This window comes from Kogia breviceps, chromosome 4 (assembly GCF_026419965.1).
Source record: "Kogia breviceps isolate mKogBre1 chromosome 4, mKogBre1 haplotype 1, whole genome shotgun sequence".
Lineage (NCBI taxonomy): Eukaryota > Metazoa > Chordata > Mammalia > Artiodactyla > Physeteridae > Kogia > Kogia breviceps.
Genome location: NC_081313.1, coordinates 166,183,377 through 166,208,362, shown reverse-complemented (window position 1 = coordinate 166,208,362; position 24,986 = coordinate 166,183,377). Strand labels below are relative to the sequence as shown.

At 45.0% G+C, this 24,986-nt stretch overlaps 1 protein-coding gene and 1 long non-coding RNA gene across 4 annotated transcripts in view; one reads left to right on the top strand and one right to left on the bottom strand.

Moving 5' to 3' along the window:
* Window positions 1–24,986, top strand: part of LCP2 (lymphocyte cytosolic protein 2) — a 45,237-nt gene that overhangs the window by 17,264 nt on the left and 2,987 nt on the right. For 2 of the 3 annotated variants that reach the window (XM_067032296.1, XM_067032297.1), the window contains exons 4-19: window positions 973–1,038; window positions 1,459–1,490; window positions 2,088–2,125; window positions 4,759–4,957; window positions 7,139–7,236; window positions 9,585–9,654; window positions 9,757–9,840; window positions 13,123–13,148; window positions 13,265–13,284; window positions 13,377–13,484; window positions 14,857–14,887; window positions 17,074–17,086; window positions 17,788–17,917; window positions 19,402–19,451; window positions 23,224–23,318; window positions 23,929–24,006. In XM_067032296.1, the coding sequence (XP_066888397.1) occupies window positions 973–1,038; window positions 1,459–1,490; window positions 2,088–2,125; window positions 4,759–4,957; window positions 7,139–7,236; window positions 9,585–9,654; window positions 9,757–9,840; window positions 13,123–13,148; window positions 13,265–13,284; window positions 13,377–13,484; window positions 14,857–14,887; window positions 17,074–17,086; window positions 17,788–17,917; window positions 19,402–19,451; window positions 23,224–23,318; window positions 23,929–24,006 (1,138 nt within the window). The remainder of the gene's footprint in view (window positions 1–972; window positions 1,039–1,458; window positions 1,491–2,087; window positions 2,126–4,758; window positions 4,958–7,138; window positions 7,237–9,584; window positions 9,655–9,756; window positions 9,841–13,122; window positions 13,149–13,264; window positions 13,285–13,376; window positions 13,485–14,856; window positions 14,888–17,073; window positions 17,087–17,787; window positions 17,918–19,401; window positions 19,452–23,223; window positions 23,319–23,928; window positions 24,007–24,986) is intronic. The other variant, XM_059061915.2, reaches the window with a different exon arrangement.
* On the bottom strand, window positions 13,112–24,792 carry LOC136794095 (uncharacterized). The gene is made up of 4 exons (XR_010840399.1): window positions 24,606–24,792; window positions 21,888–21,972; window positions 18,305–18,403; window positions 13,112–13,864 (listed from the first exon to the last, which is right to left on the bottom strand). It is a non-coding gene; the product is annotated as an uncharacterized lncRNA (long non-coding RNA).

The following is a 24,986-nucleotide window of genomic DNA, read 5'->3' as shown; positions in this document are numbered from 1 at the left end:
AGGGTGGCTTTCGTCACTAACCCGCGGTGCAGGCCGGTCCCTTCCTCGGTCTGGGTCACTGTGGTGCCATCTGTAAAATGATGTTGGACTAGATCACCTCTGAGGCTCCTCCAGCTGCCCCAAATCTCTAGGAAACATGAGCCGGTTTACTGATGAGGGCTCCCTTGGTCACAGCGATGGTGCGAAGGGAGGCTGGAGCTTACTGCTAGGGCATGCCAGAGGCGCTGTCCCACTCACAAAGGCCCTTCCTGTCCCGGGGTTTGGAGATTTGCTAGTTCACCGCATCCAAGGAGTAAGAGGGTCCTGGCCAAGGGTGGCCTCCGGGCATGGGTGATTCAGGGAGTCTCCCACTCTGCAGGCTGCACCTAGATCGGGAACACTTCACCAAGTGTTTATAAGAATCCATGTCACCAAGAAGGAGTCAGGGAGCGGAGAATGGAAGGAGGTTTCAGACCCAAGAAGCGCACGGGATCTCTTGTCAAGAGTTATGCAGCAAGCAGCTGATTCCTCCAGGTCTCAGAGATGGTTTGAAGATTCTTAGAAGTTAGCTATTACTACAGGGATGCCAAACTCAGAGTCAGGGGACCTCAGCCCCGGGGAATACTCACACAATAAAATACGCAGCGGTCATATCCAGATCGTAAGGCTGCAGGATTTCAGAGGGAGAGGAGCCAGGTGTGAGCTGACCTGTCTCCACAGAGGGGCTCTGAGCTAGACAGAGGCCCCAGCAGAGAGCTTCCTGAGCAGGCACAGGAACTTGTAGGGGGTCGGAGGTGACAAGTTCTTCTGGAAGCAAGGAGCAGAGGCCCCACGGGGAGGGGAATGGCTGGAGGCCAAAGGCAGAGGCCGGCCGATATTGGCCCAGGTACCTGAGGTCACACAGATTAGGGGACTTCAGGGCTCAGTGGGAAGAAGTTTGGGGCAGCGGGGAGATGAGTGTTTTGTCACCTCCCCTGTCCCTTTATCTTGTAGGATTCTCAGTAAGTTAAGTCAAGAAATCAACAAGAATGAAGAGAGAAGGAGCGTTTTCACACGCAAGTGAGTGGGGCAGCTGAGGGCCTGGGGTCACTTTAATGAAATGCAAGGAATTTTCAAACCCAAATCTAACTTTAAATGGGAGTCACGGGACTGGTTTTGCCCCCTTTTCTGATCCGCAGTGATCCTTCAGTCCAGGGGTCCACCCTCTCTGCCCTGCATCCTGCCCTGTGTCTGGGACATCAGGGGAACTTCCCCTAGAGAGTCAGACAGTCACAAGCTCCCAGTGTGCCACCGACATGGCTTTAGTGGTTTCCAGAATTTTCGGGTAGCCTGGCCCTGGTTTCAGAGCAACAAGGACAGCGGTCCTGGGTGGTGAGACATACCTTCCCCCGGGGGCTCCTCTTGCAGGGCTGGACTGAGGAGAGAGGGAGATCTCCCTAAGTCAGTAGGGCCATTAATTAATGCTGTTTATCTTTACAGACACCAAGTCCAGCGGTTTCCTGAGGAAACAGGTAAAGGTCTCAGGGGTGAGAGCAACGGCTTTAGGAGGTGACAGGCGCTTTGGTTCTTCGGTCTGCTGGTCCAGATTGAGGGGAGGAGAGATGTCACTGTGCCGGGGCACCTGGCTATGGCCCCTTCTCAGCTGGGACCCTCTGCGGAGACACAGTGAGGGACTCTGTGGGGTGCATGGAATGACCCGGGCTTTGAACTGAGCACCTGAGCAGAGCCAGCCCTCCTGCTTCTGAGTCTTTAAAGCAATTATTCAGTTGTTAGATTGCACATCCTGTTAAAATGCAGATTCCTGGGTCCCACTCAGTCCTGCTGAATCAGAAGCTCTAGGGATAGGGCCCGGGGTACCTGCATATTTTAAAGCACTCTCAAGTGACTTTTGTGCATGTGAAAGGTTAAAAACCACTGCCTCTGTCTGGCAGAATGAGCCCCTCAAGTAGAAATTCTAGAGCTGATACTGAATTGTTAACCCCCAGGTATGTAGCATGAAGGCCTGGACTGGGGCAGTGGTGGGGAAGGATCCTGGAGTGGGGAGCAGCTCTGACTTGCCTTCTTGCGGCTCCTTTTGGTACCGATGCTGGTGTTATCCTCTTCCACAGAAAGCCATGAGGAAGAAAACGGAGGCTGGTCATCCTTTGTGAGTATGGGATGGGCCGTTCTTCCACCTTTACAGCTGTTGCCAGAGTGCCTTTGTCATAAGGAACCAGCATGATGCTGAAAGGAGCAAGGCCCTGATAGAGCCACCCAGGGCTCAGATGATGTGCTCTGTGAAGGCCAGAGCCTTCTAGGAACTTTCTGGCTTTGCGATCCACGGGGTCTCTGGCCTCATCTACTCCCCTCTGCCCTTGTAGCACGAGAGCAGCTGTAGACGACACCTGAATGGATGGGCTTGGTTTCGTGCCACCAGCCCTTCCCTGACAGACAACAGACAGTGGGCTGGACTTGGCCACGGGCTGTGGGGTCCTGACCACGCCGTTATCCACCGTGCACACCTCCACAGCAGGGCCCTCCCCCAAACGCCTCCTCCACATGACCTACACTAAAGTAAATTTAAAGTAGCTGTTCTCATAGGCTTAAGTCCCCACCTGTGACCCAGAGGGAAAGGGAGTTCAGAATTAACTATCAGCCCTGGAAAGACCTCAGGGATGGGCCGAACCCACTGGGTTTTATATTTGAGGGGTCATGATGACGCCTTTGAGAGTCTGATGAATTCTGCACATCTTGTCCCCAGGAAACTGCATATGTAGTCACCACGCTTGAAGCCAGAGACTCAGGCTAAGAACTCCATTACGGCTCGTAGCCCAGTCTGCTCATTTTACAGATGAAGCAGCCGAGCCCGCTGGAGCACGTGACTTATGTAGAGCCACATGTCTAGTTAGAGGCAGGCCAAGGACCCAGGTCGCCCACCCTCTGTCCAGTGGTCTTTCTGGTAAGCGGCTGCCTCTAGTGCCTTTAGGAAGCAGGCACTAAACATCCCTTGTCCTGCTGGGAACTCTGGTAAAAGAAAGCATTGAATTTGAAAAAAAAAAAAAAAAAAAAAAAGCTAGCTAAGTCTGTGCTTTCTACATGAGAACAAAGGAATATGACAGATTTTGTTCCAAAGGGAAAATAGACCAGTTTCCCCCCAGAATGTTTACATTTTTAGGCAGAAGCTGCATCTTTGCCGCTGCTTGCCATGCAGTCCCTCCCGTGAGCTCAACCTGAGGCCTGCCACCTCCATCTTCTCTGTAAACAGGGAGTCTCCACTAGCCACTGGCTACAACATTTGGGATTCCATGAAGTGCCCAGCACTGCACAGGGCACTGGGGGGGGGGGTGTGGGTGGAGATGAAGGACCCAATTATATGAGCATTTTATAGCTTAGATAACACATACACAGGGCAGAATAGGATTAGGAACAAAAACATACATAGAAATGTTCAAGCCAAATCACTGGGAGAAAATAATTTGTCTAGAAGCAGAGAGGAAAAGTCTATTGTTGAGAAGGGCTTATGGGGTAAAGGCCTGGTGGGAAGTCAGGTGCCACAGGGCTGGGGTGTGCAGGCTGAGAGATTGCAGGGAGCCCCTGTAGGTCTAGGGGGCAGTCGGCAAGGGCTGCAGAGGCACTGAGGCTGTGGTTCTGAAGTCCCTCCCGTTCATCAGGGGCTCCATCCTCTGTTCTCAAGTCATAGGAACACTGATGGCAGGACGAAGTCATGTTTGGAGTTTAGGAAGGCACTCAACCTCGTCTTCCAATATGAGAAATATACATATTCCGCAAGTCAAAAAATTAACACATGCATCTTTCACTTGAGCACCTTAGACAGGCTTCCTTAAGCCACCTAGTAAGGCTGTCAGGATTTCTAGGCTCTCAGCGCGCATCTCTCCTCACCAAGTTGCAACCTCCTGTTGCTTCTTTCCACACTGCCCTTGACCTTAGAGAAATGCCCTGGGCTCATTTAGGACCCACTTGACCTTGACCTGAGAGTGATAAGCCAGTCATTGCCTGGCAGCTGATGGTGCCACTTCTGCCTGGGAAATCATTACTGTAACTGTCCACTTTCACGGGTTGCTTCAAAGGCAACCACCCAGCCCCTAGGGCTTAATTTCCCTGAGACCCATATGTAAAATACAATAAATAACTTAAAATTTAGGAAGAGTCTCTTTCAAGACAGCAGCTTCACACTCAGTGCCAGATGTCACGAATATATAAATAAGCTGTGGTTTTTATACACTCAGCTCTCAGCAAAGGGACTAGCCCAGCCCTGACTATCCCCTCTCAGGCACAACTTAACCGGACTTCTAGTTACCAGGCTTTGGTTATCTGGTTTCCCCATTAGGGAAGAAAGTTTTGAGCATAGGCACCCTAAGAACAGAACTGACAATTAACTAGGGGCATCACAAACACCCCTGATGTTTAGTCTTCCTCTTGGCAATGTCTGGAGTAAAAAAACGTGTTTACTCAAAACAGCGGGCTCTCCCATCCCTCTGTTCCTGTATCCTCCTCATTTGTTCGGCTTGTCTCTGTTACGCAGATAAATGTAGAGAAAAATGCACTTGCCTGGTGGTCTGAAGACCTTGACGGGGGTCCCAAGTCTACATCTTGCCGGCCCTGTGATTTCGTACTCCCTGAGCTCAGTATCCTCGTGTGTAGTGGGAGGACCATCCTAGCGCTGACTGCCCCCAAGTGAGGACCACTGTGAAGGCTTGGCAGAGAGAGAGAGTAGATGTGGGCACGCCGACTGCCAAGGGACCTCTTCACACCGCGTTGTCCCCATCACTGTGTTGGCAGGAAGAAGATGACTATGAAAGTCCCGATGATGATCAGGATGAAGAAGATGACGGTGACTATGAGTCCCCCGATGAAGAGGAAGAGGCACCCGTGGAAGATGACGCCGATTATGAGCCGCCACCCTCCAACGATGAGGAGGCTCTGCAGAACTCCATCCTGCCTGCCAAGCCTTTCTCCAACCCCAACTCCATGTACATAGGTAAGGGCCCTGGCAGCCCAGCCCACAGCCCCCACTGATGTATGGGAGGCCAACGCCCATGTAGCAGAAAGCTTGGCATGCTGATGCCAGCCAACCAGCTGTGTGGCTTTGGGCAAGTGACTCCACCTCTCTGGGCCTCAATTTCCTCATCTTTGAAATAGGACAATAACAATACAGACCACAAAGGTTCGCTGTGAGGATCAATAATATTTATGATTTGCAGACAAATATTTATGATTGCAGACAAATCATTGCTCATGGTGGATGATATTGAACTGCCAGTTAAGGGTATTTGGAAGTAATCATTTATTTTGAGTGTCACTTTGGTATTCGAGAGGACTTTCCTGTTCCTCCCCATCTTTGACCAATTCATGATTAGGTGGCACCACTATCCACAGACTGTCAGAATAAATATAACAATATTGAATGTGGTTTGGCCATAACTTTAAAATCTTTAAACAGTATTCAAGATTTTCATTGTCTATCTGCTCCTGTCAGCCCATCTCTCCCTCATTCATTTATTCATTCATCCATTCAACAAAATTTATTGGTCTTCCATTCTGAGCCAGGCATCATTCTGAGTGCTGAAATTCAAAATCATCTGGAAAGAAGACACAGCCCTTGCCTCACAGGGCGTACACTCTAGCAGTGGTGGTAACAGAAAGCAGGCACATACACACTTGCCTAATATCAAGGAGTGAGCTAGAAAGTTGATGATCGATATCACAAAAATTCATACCACTAATCCTTTAGGCTGTATAAACACACTTGGCAATTTTAAATCACTTTCACGCTTTGTCGACATTTCATTTTGTGTTTTGAAGCACCAGTATGATACAGGCAACAATTATCAAGCCTGTTTCATATATAGGGAAATTAAGACCCTGAGAAGAAACAGGTAACTAAGTCATTGAGTGCCTCATACATGCCAGTTATGAGCATACAGAATGAACCAGATGGTAGACAGTCCTCACCCTAAAGAATTCATAGTCCAGGCAACGGCAAACAAATGAGTCGCAAAATGACTTAATTAAACCGTGATATATACTCAGGAAGACAAGCACGGGAGATGAGGCTGGGGCATATGCCTGATCTGGACTTGCTTCCCTGAGGATATGATATTTAATCTGAAACTTAAAGGGTGAACAGGAGTTGGCTACGTGAGCATAGATGTGGGAAGGAAAGAGCATTCTAAGCGGTAGAAATGGCCGTGCAAAAGCCCTGAGGCTGAAAGGAGCATGACAGGTCAGAGGAGCTGACAGATGGCCAGAGTGGGTGCATTGGTATGAGATTAGACCAGGCTTGCTGGGTTCTGAGCCCCATTCTCTGTGGAAGAGTGTTGCTTCCCCAGGACTGGGACTAGGGTGAGGCAAAATAGGCACCCAGGGCACAAAGTGTAAGAATGCCGCCACTTCCTCACAGTCCTGGCCTGACCTTTCCCTGTCAAAGGGATGGAACACTGCCAGTCTATCAACCTGGCCTGGGGATACTTCTGTGATGACCAGAAGAATGTGAGTTTTTGTTAAGAGTCTGTGGTTTGGTAACAGGGGTCGGTGACTGGCTCCTCCCTTTAAGAAAGGAGGAAGTGGGTGGGGGGAGGACAAGGCGGAGCATTTGTGAGAGGAAGGAAGGGGACCTAGAACAGGATCTTCATGAGCCATGACAGTGGATTTCACCTTGCCCAGGCAGCTGGGTGTGTCTGACTGTATGTGTCTCTGTGTGTGTCTGCGTGTGAATGTGTGTACATATGCATGTGTGCATTTGTGTGTCTGTACACGTTTACTTCTTTACAATTTTGTCTGAAAACACTCCCTCACGGTACTGGCTGAGTTCATTACTAAGAGGCCTTTTTTCATGCCTTCATCAACAAAACCTCTGATGAACACCTGTTCCCCAGAGGTCAGGTGAGTGTTGCTACAAAGTATAAGAGTAAGACAAACTGGGCAGGTACAGAGAAGGCAAGGGGCCAAGAACTCCCCACCCTGTACGACCCACGTGTGGACACATCCCTGCCATGCTGGCTGGGGCTGGCCTTGGTGCTGGGGGGAGTCTGTGGGATCCAGTGATGTGGAGATGCCCGCAGCCGGCGCTGGGTGGGTTCCTGGAGAGCCCTGGGTGTGGTCCACACTCGCCTAGATGTAGCATTTCTCCTTTCATTTTAATGCCTTTGCATTTCCACAGACCGGCCCCACTCCGGGAAAGTGCAGCAGCCGCCCGTGCCCCCGCAGAGGCCGATGGCCGCCATCCCTCCTTTGCCCTCCGGCGGCCGGGCTCACTCGGTAGGCTCCATACTTTCTGTTATGCCACTTTGTGTCCACTTGATGATTTCCTCTGCAGAGAGAAAAAACTATAGACATCTTTATCCAATTCTAGCCAGTAAGAAAAAGTTATATGCAGGCCAGGAAAATGCATTCCCAAGTACTCACAGTGGGCTTTTTGGAGGATGAAATACTAGTGATTTTTATACACATCATAATGCTTTTATCATCGGTATTTTATCTTTACCATAAACAATATAAGCTATTTGTATAATAAAAAGTCTCCTTCTAGTATTCATTGTGCTATTTTTTTCTGACTTTTGAAGTAAGTGAAAACTAAAATAAACTAATGGCATCTACTAGTATTTGGGTCCCCAGCCTTCCTTCCTGCAAAAAAGACTTGCGCCACCTGCTGGCCAACATCTGAAATTCCACGGACAAAATGTTTGAGACCAAAACGTGCGATGCCATGAACCCAGGGAGAGAGAGGCAGCAAACTCCCTTTCCTCTTTCTTCAAGCTTACAGTCTCAGATCCCATGGTTCTACTTAACTAACAGGCACACCTCGTTTTATTACATTTTGCTTTATTGCGTTTCACAGATATTGCATTTTTTTTTTTACAAATTGAAGATTTGTGGCAACTCTGCCGTCAGATGATGGTTAGCAATATTTTTAGCAATATTTTAAAAGCAAGATATGCACATTGATTAGACATAATGCTATCGCACACTTAATAGACTTCAGCATAGTGTCAATGTAACTTTTATATTCAGTGGGAAATAAAAGAAATTGTGTGACTAGTGTTAACAAAAATCCAATTAACAATCGAACTAAGAAGAAAAAAAGAGAATTTTATTTGAGCCAAACTGAGGATTATAACCTGGGAGACAGGCTCTCAGAAGCTCTGAGAACTGCTCCACTGGTCAGGAGCTAGAGATTCAGTTTCATACATTTTTGAGACAAAGAATCATGTATCATATTGACAGGATAGCATTAAACACACAGTTCATCAGAGATGTTTTGGTCAGGTGTGTACCTACAGAGCGAGCCTTGAGGTCAGTGTGACTCCCTGACAGGATGAGAAAGAAATACTAAACTTAAAAGTCACAATGGTGGTCTCAGAAGAAAGGTATCATTTTTCTCAAAGTTTGTTTATATCCTCCTGCCTTGAGGAGGTCTGGTTAACGTATAATACAAATGCACATTGCACATTAGGAAGGGCCCATCCCCAATGGGGGCATACTATATGTGTTTCAGTTCTGACTTAGTTTGATTGTCCTGTCATAGAGAAAGTTATGATTTTTCCTCATCACTAGGCTTCTTTTGATTTTTGCTTTATTGCGGTGGTCTGGAACCGAACCCGTAATATCTCCGAGGTAGGCTTGTATCCAGAGAGGCCCAGAGAAGTTCAGGATAAGGAGTCAATAGTTGGAAATGTGCTCTCTTTACAAAGGACCAGAGCACTTTGACAGCTGTGGTGAATGCCAAGTGTCAGGGCTAGAAGGAGGGAGAGGACATATTTTCCCCAAAGCTCAAAATCCAGAACACACCACAGCTGGGACACCTCATCTAAGAACAGATGGCTTCCTTCTGCTTTTACAGTTTTATTACAAAGGGGGCTCACGGAGCTGAATTTATCTACACATGCATTTTGCTCTTGAAATCTGCAGCGCTTCACCTCACTCTTGGGATGCAGAATTCATTCATTCAATCTACAGACGTTTATTGAGCTGCAGTGCCCAGCAGTGTTCTAGCTGCTGGGAATAGAGTGTGAACAAGACAAATAAGATCCCTGCTTTCATAAGATTTTTATTTGGGTTAGGGGTAGACGGCTGATAAACAAGTAGAGATGTATAAACAAGGTAATTTGAGTAGTAACGTATGTTTAGGGAGACAGAAGACCAGGGAACATGATGGTAGGTGGGGAGGTGACATTGAGCTGGACAGGATGAACCAGAGCTGGGAAAACAACATCCCAGGCAGAGGAAAACACAAGTACAGAGATGCCAACGAGTGCATAAGCTTGAGATTTTGCAGGAACTGCAGGAAGATACTTATGGTGAGAGCCCGGTGGGCACTGGACGGGTGGAGAGGGGGCAGCTCAGGCAGAGCTTTGCGGGCCATGGTGAGTTTTAGTTTTGTTCCTAATGTGATAGAAGCAACTCAAAAGCTTGGCAGGGGAGTGACATGCAGAAAACAGTGTGTAGAACAGGGAGCTCAGTTCAGGTGAGAAATGGACAGGTATATGTGTGAGTGGAACATGGGGATGGAGAAAAGTGAACAGCTTCACACCTATTTAGGGGGATAAAGCCCTCAGGGCTTGCTGATGGGCTGGAAATGCTTCCTAATACGTGGATTTCTTTTAAAGCAGCCACTACCGCCACCCCAGCCCAACCAGGAAGAGCCTGGCAGAAGTAGGAACCACAAAACAGCAAAGCGTAAGTATAGGGGCTGCCCTCTCTTGCCCACCAGGTCCACCCACACCCTTCCCCCAGCCAGCTGCTCTCTTCTTTGAACTGACTTCAGTGTTTCCCTTTCAGTCCCTGCTCCTTCCATAGACAGAAGCACGAAACCGCCCCTAGATCGTTCCTTAGCTCCGTTTGACAGAGAGCCCTTCGCAATAGGTCAGTATCTTTTATATTTGATGCATAGTAACAGTGGTCAACATTTATAGAGTGCTTACTGCATGCTTTTCACAGGGACCATCTCGTTTAACTATCCCCACGATTCTATGAAGTGGGGACTATTAGAATCATCCTCATTGTACAGATGAGGAAACTGAGGCATGAAGAGGTAATTTACCAAGTTTACTCAGCTACCAAGTGATGGGGGTGGAAACCCAGACTCAGAGAAGCTTGATGCAGAGCTCCTGTCCTTAGCCCTGTGCTGGGCCTGCTTCTCCATGGGTACCATCTGTGTACACACATCCATCCCATGTCCTCCTGAAGGAGGATGGGGAGGCATCTGGGCTAAGAGGCAAGAGGCCTGGGAGAGCTGTTGTCGGCTGCCTTGGCTGCTAACTTAGCAGCTCACTGACCACAGGGATGTTGCTTTTTCAGAGCTGTCTCCTTATTTGTAAGGTGGGTGCTCTGTAATGAGAAAATACTTTATAAAACTCTAAGGTGCTATTCAAATGTCAGAGTTGTCTTTTGTTTCATGGGTGGTTGACCAAACTGTAGGTATACTATAGTTAGTTCTTTCCTCCAGAATTGGCCCAGAGTATTCTTGGATTGCAGTTACCTCTACATAAAGCTATTTTTAATCCAAATCTAAAACTTAGTTACAATTTATTGAGCACCTACTATGGGTCAAGTGCTTTACCTACCAGAAATAAGTTACAGTTGTCTCTCAGTATCCGTAGGGGGGATCCCTGGATCCAGGATCCCCATGGATATCAAAATCCAGGGATACTCAAGTCTCTTATATAAAATGGTGTAGTATTTGCATATAACTTATGTACATCCTCCCATGGACTTTAGATCATCTCTAGATTACTTATAATACCTAATACAATATAAATGCTAAGTAAATAGCTGTAAATGCAACATAAATACATGTATATAGTTGTCAGTGCATGGCAAATTCAGTGTTGCTTTCTGGAATTATTTTTCCAAATATTGTTGATCTGAGGTTGGTTGATTCATGAGTGTGGAACCCATGGATATGGAGAGTTATCTCTACATCATCATCTCTAGTCCTCACCCCAGCCCAACAAAGAGGGAGTATTATCACCCTCACTTCGCAGATGATAAAGCTGAGGTTCAGAGAGGTTGAATAAATTTCTCAAATTTGCATAATTAGGGAATTGCAGGATTTGAACCCAAGTGTTTCTGACTTCACAGTGGGTGCCCTTTTCCACCACATAATGCTGCAGTTGGAGACACTGGATTTTCCTTGCTGTGGACTAGGGAGTTCTGGGCAAGGAGCCCCGAGCCTTGAGGGATGAGGAGCCTGGAACCCCCGGCCCACCCCAGCCCTTCCTTAGCTTCCCGGCGAGCAAGGCATTTAGCTTTTGTGGCCTCAGTTTCCTCTTTTGTCGGCAAAACAGCTTTCAGTTCTTGGATTTGATGCCACTGCTTGCTGCTGTTTTCCTGAACTGTATCACAGCTCTGCCAACTCATGCAAAGCTATGCTGGCTATCTGAGTTTAAAATGGCTTGCTGCAGAGGGCTGGACAAGTTATGTGAAAATGAAGACCAAGAGATTCAATTTCAGACTCCAGCCCTGCTTACTACCATGAGTCAAAGTATCAGAAAAATGGAATACTGATGTCAAATCCTTCAGGATCACTTCCTGAATAAAAGTTACCCTTTAAAAATATTTTTACTTTTATTTATTTATTTTTTTAAATAAATCTTTTCTTGACAGTACCAGCTCTACCCTTGAATTACTCCCTTATCTGTGATGTTTTGGGAGAATTAACCTCTTACAATGCTCAGACTCTTATCAGGAGACTCCTAACATGCCCAGGGAATATGCATAAATCAGCAGATGTTTTTAAAGGAAAACCTATTCATTATAATGATATAATTTATATCATTATATCTAATGATATAAATTTAAGTTTTCTGGGTACCCCTCTGAAGTAGGGTTTCCACCTCAAACCAAAATTTTATAAATAATGAACATTTTTTATACCACCCAACTCTCTCCCACTAGGCAGTGAGCTCTTCACAGGGGAACAAGATTCTTAGGGCCTATCATGGGCCAGGGATGTATTCAGTCTTTAAGGAATAAATCCTGTTGTGAAAATGCAACTCCAGACGGATGTATCACCATTCACCCTAGGGTGTTAACTGAGCTGGGGGTGGAGGGAGGGGAAGAAAGAGGAACTATCTAACAATTGTCAGCACCCATGGGTCATTGCCTGGCCCTGCATATAAATTGTCACCTGATCCTCATAGCAAGTCTATGCGGTTTTAAACTGTAATTCTTATAGCAAACCTATGCAGTTTTAACCTATAATTCCCATTTTACAGGTGAGGAAATTGAAACTCAGACTTTAACTTGCTCAAAATCATACAGGATTTGCTTCTAAACCAGGTTGAATCCAATTAACTAATGCTTTTATTACATTGAAGGCATAGGGCATATCTACTCGAGGGGACTTCAGACAGAATAAAAAAATACATTGCTTTGAATAACTTTGCAATGCAGAGTTCTCAGGTATGCCTAGTATTTCTTCAGGGAGCCTGCATGTCATCTGTTCCAGGAGAAAAGTAAAAGGAAAAAAGGAAGGAAGGAAAGAAGGAAGGAAGGGGGGAGGGGGAGAGAGAGAGAAAGAGAGAGAGGGGAAGAGAGAGGGAGAGGAAAAGAAAAGGAAAGGAAAGGAAAGGAAAGGGAAAGGAAGGGAAAGGAAGGAAGAAAGAAAGAAAACCAAAAACCAAAACAAAATGATTTGCAGCCCACCAGGAGAATCTTCTGAAACCCTGTACCCCAAGTTAAAAAATTTTCTAGAAACTAAGTGTAATACCTTACATAATGGCAAATGTACCAGAGGACTGAAGGAAAATTAACCCCCTCCATGGCAAATGGGTTTATTTCAGATATGAAAATAAACTTAGGCTGTACAAAGACGTTCTGGACAAATGAAAAAGGCATAAAATCTCAAGAGGGCATTAATCCTTTTCATCATCGGTTATATTAAAAAAAATTGGAAAGAAGCGCAGAACCCACAATACTGTTTGTATGTACACAACACTGTGTGACCCTTGGGCAAAGTCATTTAATTTGTCTGAGCCTATAAAATTAGGTGCTCTGTAAGGGACACCTCCAGGTCTAAAGTCTATGATTCCTCAATGCTAAAACCCAAGCAGCCCTCCAAGGGGCTCGGATTCAGGTTCATCAAACAATGTTTTAATGCTTAGCTTTTAAACTCAAGGCTTACCTGCTGTTTGTCACTTACAGGAAAGAAACCAGCCATTTCTGACAAGGTAAGCTTTCTCCTTATTTTGTTTCGTTTGCTTTCGTTTTTGTTCTGTTTTGTACCTTGTCTTTATCCTGTGGAAAGTGCCGAGGACACTCATACATTTTCCCTCCTGCCTTGCAGCTCTCCGCCCCAGCGGCAAGGTGAGTGGTTCCGGGTACCTGCGTGAGGGTACGTGGCACGTGTCGTAAGACTCTAGTTTGTTTCCCACACGTCCTTTCTCTCAACTCTGCAGGCCTCTCGGGGAGCATTTACCCAAGATGCAAAAGCCCCCGCTGCCACCAGCCATGGAAAGGCACGACAGAAGCAGCCCCCTGCCAGGGAAGAAGCCACCTGTGCCAAAGTAATTGTCTTCTGTCGCTTGAGCTTGTTGTGCAGAGAGGGTGAAATGAACTCCTGCCTTGTAGAACTAGCTCTGCGTAGGGACCCAAGGCCAGGGTGCTCCCGGGTGGGAGTGGGGGCCCATTTTGCTGCTGGGGCTTGAGGCGTGTTCAGGCTTCTCAGGTTGGATGTAGAGTGCCTGGGTCACTTGGAAGGACGTGGCAATCTAGCACAGAGAGGTGTAGAGAGATGCTTCCTTGGGAGCGCAGGAATGACTGCCGTTTGTGGAGACCTTCTTCTCAACCAGTCAGATTTTTGGTTGCATTTTCCTTCCATCACAAGGTGTAGGAACTACACCTACCATTCCGTATTTCCGTATAGGCAGCGGAGAGGAAGTTTTCACTGTGGGAAGTTTTATGTCACTGTTAGTGTCTTCCTCACTGCTCAGCCACGTTTTATGGTGACAGAATACCAAAGCCAGTTCTAAGATTTCTAACTTTACTATACAGTCTTTTGGGGCCTATTTAGCCAATGGCACAAACATATCTGGGGTCGGGCCCAACTCTGCTCCTTACTAAAGACAAAAACAAAGCTTCCGTTGACCTCACCTGTGCAATCAGGATTCATAACTATGGCCCTTGCTTGGCCGGTGGTGAGGACTAAATCAGGGCCAGGGTCAGGGTGCATCAATCAAACCTCAGTAACTGAGTTAATATTTTAATGGACTATTCTAAAAAAATCAAAATGAATGTCAAAATATCATAACGAACAAAATATCAAAGGTTTAGATAAACACAGGATGCGATGACGTGAGGCATCCGACAGGAGGCATTCAGCAAATCGTCCTCCTCGTGTCCCTCTCTCTAAGGAGAACATGACGCGGGCCCAGGCAGACAATTGCCCACCACAGCTCTAAGGCCGCTGTGCTGTCATCAAATCTGTTTGACCAGCTCATGCATCAGGGGAAAGTCCCAAAGCAGCAGCATTTCCCAATTATCTTCACTTCACACGAAGGGTGAGCCCCAAGATGGCTGTTTTAAAATACCAGCAGAGGAGAATGTTCCTTAAAATGTTTTTATTTGCTTGGAGAAACATCTACTCAGTGAAATTTAATAGCTACTAAGAGTTAGTTTGTTGATTAAACATTTTTTTCTTTAATGTAATGATTTGCAGCAGTAGCTAAACAGAATAAAGGTTGTCTAGCTCAGCTCACAATGATGACAGAACACTGAGTCACCAAAGCTCCCTCTCCCTTGCTTTTCTGCTGGGGACTTTGCTTCCCATTTTATCACGGCTCATGGGTTTGATTTCTCGTTATTAGATTAAGTGAAACTATCTATATTCTTTGAAAGTCTTTATGCTCAGTTCTTTTCCTTTTCCCTGATTCATTTCAGGCATGGATGGGGATCAGACAGAAGAGAGAATGTAAGTACAAAATGTCATGTGGTGAATGCTTGGCACGGGGAAATCGGTGTAGGCTCTGAGGAGTTCGAGGCTACCTCGCTCTGCCTGCATTGAGGTCCAGCACTGGGAACCAGGCCTGCGCACAGTAGGCTCCTGATTACCGCTGCCTGGTGGGGCCTCCATCTTTCCCTCCTGCCCACCCTGCTGCATTGCTTAACTCCTATCCCTCTGAAGGTTCCTAGGGAGGAGGGGTTAGTCTCAGCCCTACTACCAGGTGGTAATCAGCAAGATGAAGGGGCAGTAGGCAGAAGGGAGAATGAAGGGAGAGTCTGGGCCTCACAGCAAAGTTTCCTAGGCCTCTGTTTTCCCCTTTAATACCTTCATGGCCTAAGAAAGAGGGGAAACAGCACTTATTGAATGCCTACTATGTATATGTTACCAACCTAGCTACTTTTGACAAGCTGTTTGCCTGGGACTTGCCCAGTTTTAGCAATGAAAGTCTCACGTCCCAGGAACCCCATCAGTTTCAGGCAAACAAGGACCAGGAGAGTTGGTCATCCCAGCTTTACATATGCTTTGCATTTAATGTCCCTGTGAGGAGTCACTGTTTCTCTTTCACTGAGAGGAAATGGAAGCTTAGAGGAGTAAGATAATCACTGTAAGTTGCACAGCTAGTAAATAGCCAGGATCGAAATCCAGGTCTGTCTGATTTCCTCTATACTGTAAGCTGTCTGAAGGCCATCACACCCCTTCCATGTTCAAGGGCTCAGCCCACAGGTGCCTGGTGTTTCATAGCTCTGTGCTAGATGCTGTGCTAAGATACGATGGAGACAGGCAAACCCACGGACCACATGCTAAGGAGCATATGATCACAGAACGAGCTACAGAGGCCAAGGGAAGAAAGTGAGGTACGGGGGTTGAGGAGACAAAGGGTGACTTTTAGAGATGTGGCCATTGAATGATGGGAAGGACACAGGATAGACACCCCAAGAGAAAGCTCAGTGCGTTCCAGCCTCAGGAATGTCCTCAGCAAAGGCAGGTGCGTGGCGATGCCCGTGGAGCCTGTGGGGACGGTGAGGACAGCAGTCTGGCTGCAGAGCCATAGGGACAAAGAGGAGATAAGGTTGAAAATGAGGGGAACGTCACATTCCTGAGGTTCCCTATCTCTGGAAGGATTGACACTTGTTTTCACGAGAATCCAGAAGTCTTATATTTTGGACCAGAGGCAACATGGTTGCAGAAGTGTCAAAGACCAATTTCATTCTGGGCATTTCCTGAGTCCATGTGTATTTATCTACGCAGCCCTTTGCTGGGACTCCTTCCCAATTGGCCAACTGGGATGAGTGATTCTGGCTGATTCTGGCCTCATCTCAGTGGTAGGACCAGGGACAGCAAACTTTACTGAGCACTCCACACATACCAGGCACAAGTGGTAACTAATGTGATCCTCACAACAACACTTGAGGAAGGTGCTCTTTCACCACCACTGTGCTAGCCTAACAAGACAAGTCCAAGTTGGCAATTTTGGTCTACTAGTCAATGGCAAAATCATTTTTGCCCCTCTGAACATCATTTCCTATCTGAGGAGTAGAGCAAAGAGCTCCTCCCTTATCTATTTCAGAAGGTTGTCCTAAAGATAAATGTGCTGAACCAAGTGGACACACCTTGGAAGCGATTTACGAATCAGTAAGGTTTGCATTGCTTTTAAGAGGAGCAGCCATTGCAAAAGAAGGTTAAGCTTTGGGTCAGGCAGATTAGGTTTGAATCAATTTCTGTAACTCTTGGCAAGTTAGGAATCCCTCTTGGGTAGCATGTTTCCATTTGTAAAATGAGAATGTTAAATTCTTGAAGGGTTGCTCGAAGAATTGGATGAAATACTGTATATGAGTCTTTGGGGCACATAGTAGATATCATCATTATTAGTGTATCTTTGGGCCCTTTTAGACACCTCAGAAGCTATTTTATGTCAAATATAGAAAGAGTGTCTCAGATTGGAGTGTCTTTAAATGACCGTTTATATTAAGAAATCATAAATTATTTAGCAAGTTTTACTGTTCTCCACAGTATCTTTATTATGGAGACACACAACTGCTAAACAAAGAAAACAGAGACATTTCTATGATTGAGAAATACAGAAATATAGTTATTCTTTGAGAAATTGTGTTTTGATGATAGGTTAATGTCTTTTTTTTTCTTCCCCTTACCAGGATGAAGATGATGGTATGTTCAGAAAGGCTTTCTTACAACTTATAACCCATTCCTTCATTTTTCTGCTCAGGCATTCAGATGGAATTATTTAGTACAGAAAGTCCATAGAATCCATTATAATTGTAAAATGAGTATTAAGTAGATGTATGTCAGTTGGTATACTGCATAGTTACAATAAAATGGAGTTATTTGGCTGGGCTACCAAAGAGAACTGTTAAGTTCATGCATAACAGGGCAAATTACTGGTACAGCAAAACTGAAAATTGCATGTACAGTTTGATAGAAAACATTCTAGTATTTATGTTCTCTAACACATGTGGCTAAAGGGTCACTAACTGTAGATGAATGACATAGCATAAAATTTGGCTTTCGTAAAACAAAACTTGTGAATCTTTTCTGAAATTCATACGGTTTCCAACTGACAATTTTCTGCCAAGTTAACATTTCAAAAATGAAAAAAAACCATAAAATAAATGTGTACTATGGAGAATGATATAGAATGGTAACATTTGAAACTGCATTCTGAGGTGGTAAATCATCTAGAAAAACCTTGGGGGGTGGGCTTCCAACCTACCACTTCCTAATGACATTTGATCTTTTGGATTTTTGTATCTCCCTTTAGCTTAGCTATTTCTAACTGGGGAGCAGTTCTGGGATGTTCCTGTGACACTTGGATCCTGCCAATGTGCTTTCTTTTTTCTTTTCCCCCGAAGTACATCAGAGATCTCTGCCCCAGCCAGCACTGCTCCCCATGAGCTCCAACACCTTCCCTTCAAGGTCTACCAAGCCATCACCCAAGCACTCCCTCCCATCAGCTCACCTGCCCGGAGCCTTCTCAGAAAGGTTTGTGCTGACGTCATTCAGTTCTAACCTAGCATTACGTCTGGGGCCACTGATACTGAGCGAATGTCAGGTGGGTTGAGAAAGAAAGAAATGAGCCACTGGTCATAGGGTCAGAACATTTTGGGTCTTAAGAAACAAAACCAAGCTGAGCATAAAGAATCGCATATGTTAACTCACTGCTGTCCTCTGCGTCTCTGTGCTTGGGGGTCAGAGGGGTACAGAATTGACTGCCCTGTCATGGCCCCAGACAGAATGGACTCTGGCGGGAAATAGGGAATGTTTTCACTCTGTGAGTTAAAACAAAGAAAGAAACACTCAAGAAACCCAATTAATTTAATTAGTTGGAGTTCACCCTGCATCTTGGACGGGAAGACTGAGAAAACGCACCTTGTATCTGGCAGACGGGGAGAATTCACTGCACAGGCTCTGTCCCCAGCAGGTCTGTTTTCTCAGTAGCAAGAGTGTTTCTCAGGGTCCATAGGCAGGCTGTCAGAGGCAGAGGCACGGACAGGAGGAAGACGCAGGTCGTTTCTCATAAATAAGCCGTTGGGCTGCCTTGTAGTGCCCCCGAGGGTTCATTCACCTGCACTTTGGGCTCATCTTCTCCTTCACTATCCAAAGGGAGAGGCTCAGTCCCCACCCTAATTATGGGAGAAAACTCACCCACCAGCAAGACCCCTCCACCCCTGCCAGATATCTGGAAGGATTCTCTCTTTTTTTTCATTTTCCCTGGGTGCCTGTTGCTCTGATTTTCTGCTGCTTCCTCTCATTCTTCCAGCTGTTTTCCTTCTTCTGCCATGTCTGCCATTTTCTCATGCCATCTCATCCCACCTGGGGGCCCAGCCCTATCCTTCATTCTTACAAAATAACACTCACACGAGATTCCTGAGCAGAGCAGACTTTTACAGAAGGTTTGGGCTAAAGGCTAGGGAAATTGCTGCTCAGCGTGGAGCAGACAGCATTTCGGGGCCTCCCTCGGGCCTTCCTCACCACCACCCCGGCCCCCAGAGATGCTGCTTCTGTCGGCTGCAGCCCCACCAAGCCCTCTCTGTGTTTCTCGCCTCCCTACCCTCTCCTTATAAACCCCAAGGCCCTGGGGATGCACCATTCCCAAACAACATGCCCATTTAATATATTTTCCTAACTGAAAGAGAAGTCCTCTCCCCAGAGGACTTCTGTCATGCTCCAAACTCAAAGTCCTCAAACTGCAGCTGACTTTTGAAAGTAGCTTTTAAAGCCCTTTACACAGTTCTTTTGTTGTTTTTGCTTTTTGGCTTGAGAAGCTTGTTAGACTTTGGGATGGTCCATCTTGGGACAGCAGTGAAGTATGTCCAACAAGTTCCTCCTCTTTGCCCTGCTTCCATGGTTTCAGGGAGGGAGTGGGAAGTGAAAGCAAAAGCAGCAGCATTTCCCCAGTCCAGGCTCCCCCTCTGGCCCCTTAAACCTAACCCAACTTAAAATCGGTCCTTTTTCTGTCTCCACAGCAACAGCAGCTTTTCGCAGAGTGCCTCCCTGCCGCCATACTTCTCTCAAGGTTTGTACTCTGGGCTGTAGTGGTCTACTCCAGCCAATATGCCATCATGACTGGACGGCCAACCTGTCCCAAGGCCTTTTGGCAAAGGTTTTGTTGTTTCCTAAAAGTATCTGACTTCCTCGTTCAGCCCTTAACTCAGTTTCTGCAGTGTGCCAAAGGCTGTTGGAGTGATAGGATACTACGCAGAACACCACAGACACACACAAATACACACACACACACACACACACACACACACACACACTTCCTCAGGAAGGCAGCCTTGGCCTTCATCTTCCCACACAGAGCTTTTCCTCCCTGCTGTTTCTATATGGTGCTTAGGATAGTGCTGGCTTTCTCTGTAGTTTTGGTTTCTATAATGAATCTAACCTGGAGCTGCTAGTTGAGGAACCGGTTTAAAATGCAGTTTAAGAGACCCCAGGCCCCAAGATTCTGATACAGTAAGTCTGGGTGAGGACCTGCATTTTCAGTAATACTTTCTCTGGCTGTCCATGATAAGTATTTGCTGAGAGTGTCCTCAGACTTTAAAATGCATACAAATCACCTGGGAGTTAAGTTAAAACGCAAATTCTAGTTCAGTGGGTCTTGGATGGGACCCGAGGTTCTGCATTTTTAGCAAGTTCCTGTGCGATGCTGGTATTGCTGGTCCGTGGACCACTCTGAGTAGAAGCAAAGGCCTAAAAGGTAGGACTAGACTATGTTTATTTTTTTATCCTTAAAGACTTGCAAGTAACCAGCACATGGTAGGCACTTTAAAAATATTTGTTGAATGACTGACAAATGACTGTGGAAAGTCACCCGACTCTAGTAAACAGATTGTTTTCTCATGCTAGGAAACTCACCTAGTGTTACCAGATTTTCTGATTTTTTTTTCAAGTAAAACTGGAAATATGGCTTTTAATGTGAAATTACCCAATTTTTAAAGGTTGACTTAAGACTTTTAAAAATGCTGTGAGGAAAAAACAAAACACTCTTTTTTTCTTTTTGGCACTCATGGTACACATACAGGAACACCGGTACTATGTGCGTTATAAATAGAAAACTACCTTAGTAAGTTTAAATTATAACTCAAGAGTAGAACTTTTTTCAGGAGCACATCTATTACATTCAATTGGGTACATCATCCCATGTATGTGTGAGACCCTACTGCTGACACCAATGAAATCCACTACGTTTTCAATGTTTCCTAAGCATTTGAGGATATAGTGTCCATATTCACTATATGGCTTCCACAGTTCCTCCACACACACCCCTCAATTTTCCAGTGTCCACAACTCATTAGTTTGTGAACCTACTTTGTGTTCCTTGCCTGGCCCCTGCAGGCATCTGACCTTCAGACACTTCACTTATAGCAGTATCTCACAAAGTGAATTCCACAGACTCCTGCTTTTATGAGTTGGTGATGGGGATAATTAGTATAAACAGTTGGTTAATTTTTTGGAATAGACTCATCCCTTTAATATGGGAGGGGGGATTGGTTTCAGGACCCCACAGATACCAAAATCCAAGGATGTTCAAGTTATTTGTGTAAAATGGCATAGCACCATCAGACCTTCACATCCACAGGCTCCACATCCACAGATTCAACCAACCCACTGGCTGAACTAATCTGCAGTTGGTTGAATTCACAGATGTGGAACCTGTGGATGCAGAGGGCTTACTTTACTACCTTAATCAAAATTGAACCCTGTTCTCCTGAGAGTACCAGGACACCTGGTCCTCAGTCTCATCCTTCACTGGCTGTCCCAAGGTCAGGAAGATAAAGGATGTGCTGTATATTGTCCAAAACCCTTGAGGATCTAGATGTTAAGGGTGGTGGGTGACTGCAATGAAAAGTAGTATATTGTCTGTCATGAATAATGACTTTGTAGTGCTAGCCTGTGGATGGAGAAGCAGAAAGAGAATAATTCCTCAACTCTAAAACAGCCATGCACTATAAGCCTTGATTATATTACTTTCCCATATAGCTAGATTTCATTCATTCAACAAACATTATAAAAGTGCCTGCCGTGTTGGACTGCAAAGGTGGGCATATGGGGAAGGTCTGTTCAGGTACTTGGAGCCTTAAGAAGGAAGATCAGCAGCTCAGGCTAGCCTGAGCTGCTTATTTAGAAACAGGGAACATCATCTCGAATAATCCAGGTGACATGGCTGGGAAGACTCTGGCTCTTCCCAAGTAACTCTCCTCTCTCAGTGGCCCAGGGACAGGCAGTTTGCCCCTTGTGGTGTATTGTAGATGGAGTAACAGGCCTGGTGCAGAACCACCTGGAGTGCTTGTTAAATGCATATTCCTGAGCCTGGGTGATACTGGGTCCCCCTGGAACTCTCATTTATGCACATTAAAGTTCAAGTCCTGGCGCTGCCACTAAGAGCACATGCTTTATTTAGACTCTCTGAGCCTTTGTTTCCTGATATAAAAAAGAAGATAATACCCACCTTGCGGGGTTGCTGTGAGAATGAAAGGTAGCATACACAGGTGCCTTATTCAGGGCCTGGACAGAGAGTAGTGCTGAATAAATGTCTGTTGAATGAACAAATGAATGATGCATGAATTATTAAAAGAACATTCGACTCACAGAATTTCCCAGCCTTTAACAGCTGTTCTGGCACACAAGAGACAGCCTTGGCAATTATAAATCAACAAAATCAAACCTTTCCTGAAACACATTCTCTTGGAAAGTTTCAGGGAACTGTCAACAAGAAAAAAGGGTGTTAGAGAAGGTGAAGCACAAGTGCTGGGTAATTCATAGAACCCAATACAGACTTCCTGATTGATCAGATAGTTGGCGGGGCTTTCTATGAAAGTTGAACCTTTCTACCTCTGTAGAAAATTTGGTAAAAAACAGCAGATAGTAAACTCTGGTTCTAAAAGCTAAAAATATTCTTAAGGTAACTTCACCTCATCTTGGGTAATTTAAATTTCTTTTTGTGAAAACAATGAGAACATAATTATTTTATCACCACATTGTCATCACATGGGTGGTATATATGTAACGAGCACAATTAAGCAATCACTCAAATGTGTGGTAGTGTCTCAGAATTTCACTGGCCTGGCTACAGAATAGGGCCTGAACAGCCCTTGTGGTTTCGAACAAGTGACATTTTTTTTCTTTTTTTTTTTTTGGCTGTGTGGCATGCAGGATCCCGACCAGGGATCGAACCCGTGCCCCCTGCATTGGGAGCACGGAGGCTTTTTTTTTTTTTTTTTTTAAGAGATTGATCAGAACCTATCAATTACTAACATTAACTTCTCAAAAGTATCTTTTTTTTTAGAAATGGGTTTTATTTATTTATTTATTTATTTATTTATTTATTTATTTATTTTTGGCTGTGTTGGGTCTTCGTTTCTGTGCGAGGGCTTTCTCTAGTTGCGGCAAGCGGGGGCCACTCTTCATCGCGGTGCACAGGCCTCTCACTGTTGTGGCCTCTCTTGTCGCAGAGCACAGGCTCCAGACACGCAGGCTCAGTAGTTGTGGCTCGCGAGTTTAGATGGTCCGCGGCATGTGGGATCTTCCTAGACCAGGGCTCGAACCCGTGTCCCCTGCATTGGCAGGCGGATTCTCAACCACTGTGCCACCAGGGAAGCCCCGGGAGCACGGAGTCTTAAGCACTGGACTGCCAGGGAAGTCCCGAAAATTATATTTGAAGCTGTGGTTTCTTGAAATGTTAACTGCTGGGAATAACTGGAAGGGCATTTTGGGGGGGAAATGTGTTATGACAAATGAAAAATTGCTTAAAGTAAATGAACTTTCAAAATGCTCTACTTTTGAAGGTCCTAGCAACAGGCCACCTCCCAGAGGTGAAGGCAGGAGCTTTCCCTTGCCAGTTCCAAACAAACCTCAGCTACCATCCCCTTCGGAAGAAGAGGTAATATAAAGCATATGTTTGTATTTTATTTCTACCCCAGTAAATGAATCATCAGAAACTCCCACTGAATACTCTCTTGTTCTTTTATCTTCTATTAGTCTTAATTTTTTTAGTGAAAAAAATCAAGAGGAGGACTCAGATGAAAAATAATATGTTCTTTTTTCCTTGGTACTCCTCTTCCAATGGCAAATGTGTGTTTTGCATTAAACAAGGAGAAAAATAATCCTGTTTTTCATCTGTTTCTTGGTTTATGACATTGCATAAGTCACCTAACTGCTCGTTAACCTAGTTTTTTTTCATTAAATATATTATTGTACTACACTCAAGAAATTATTACATTTTTATCGTTCCTGATTAGAGGCTTCATTATATATGAAATGCTTATTCACTGCTACCTTTGCAACTAGTGTCATGAAAAAAAGCAGTTCACACAAAATATCTTCTATTTATCCTCACCTGAATGATTCTGTGTTCAAATTAAGAAAATAAATGCTTCAGACTTCATGGAACTGAGGTGGTGATTTATGGTAATGATTCCTTGGAGGCTTTTCTTTTCACTTACATATGTAACTGCAAAATTTATACCATTTTTAAACATTTACATTTTCAGAATTCATTAAATGAAGACTGGTACGTTTCTTATATTACCCGAATAGAGGCAGAAGCGGCTCTTAGAAAGATAAACCAGGTACTGTACTAAAGTTTATTTTTTAAGTAGGTATAAATATTAATGGAAGAAAAGAAATGGAACTGACTTTTACTGAGTACCAATTACGGGCTAGGAATTCTGCTGGGTGCCATTTATGCTGTTATACCAAGGGGTCCAATTAGTGCCAGCTTTCCACCTACCAGTGTCCTACCCGACTCTTAGGACCCTGGGGAAAAAATCTAAATTAAGGTAGTCATTTGGCTGGCAGAATCTTAGGAGATTTTATTAACTAAAATGATCCATCTTTTCACAGGAATCACACAGCATCAAAAGGAGACTCTCTTTCCCCCAAATTTCCAATGTCTTATCGGTTCCATCTTCCTCTTGATACACAGTTGCCATCCACATCAATGTGAAGGGACCCGTACTGAGAGAGACAACAGCAATTTTTTGTCCTTTCTCCTAGAAATTTCTAGCTGTCATTTAATATGAAAGGTCTTAAACCAGATTTCCTGTCTTCCAGTGCTGAACATTAACCTTAAATCTATATATCAGAGACAGGAAAGCAAAGAGCCTTCATCTTTCACATCTCGAGACTGCAACAGTAGTTCTCAAGCTTGGCTGCACGTTTAACTCACCTGGGGAGCCTCAGAAAATTCTAATTCTGGTCTCACTTGGAGAGATTCTGACTTAATTAGTCAGGGGTGCTGTGTGGGCTCTGGAAGTCTTCAGAACTTGAAATTCTAAAGTGAAGCCAGGGCTATGAATCGCTGGTCCACAAGTATATTTGTTCAACAGAGATGTTCCAACTAGAATTTACTCAATCAACCTGGAATAAAAAGAACAAAGGAAAGCCATTATTGCAGATTGATGGCTATTTAGAACCATCCTGATTCAATACACAGAGGAGGGAGTAATTTAAATGAGTCCTTCCTAATTCATTTTATTTTAATATTAGATCTTTATAGTATTAATATTATGTAGCTAATTTATGGAATGAAATGTTAAAGTACAGGACG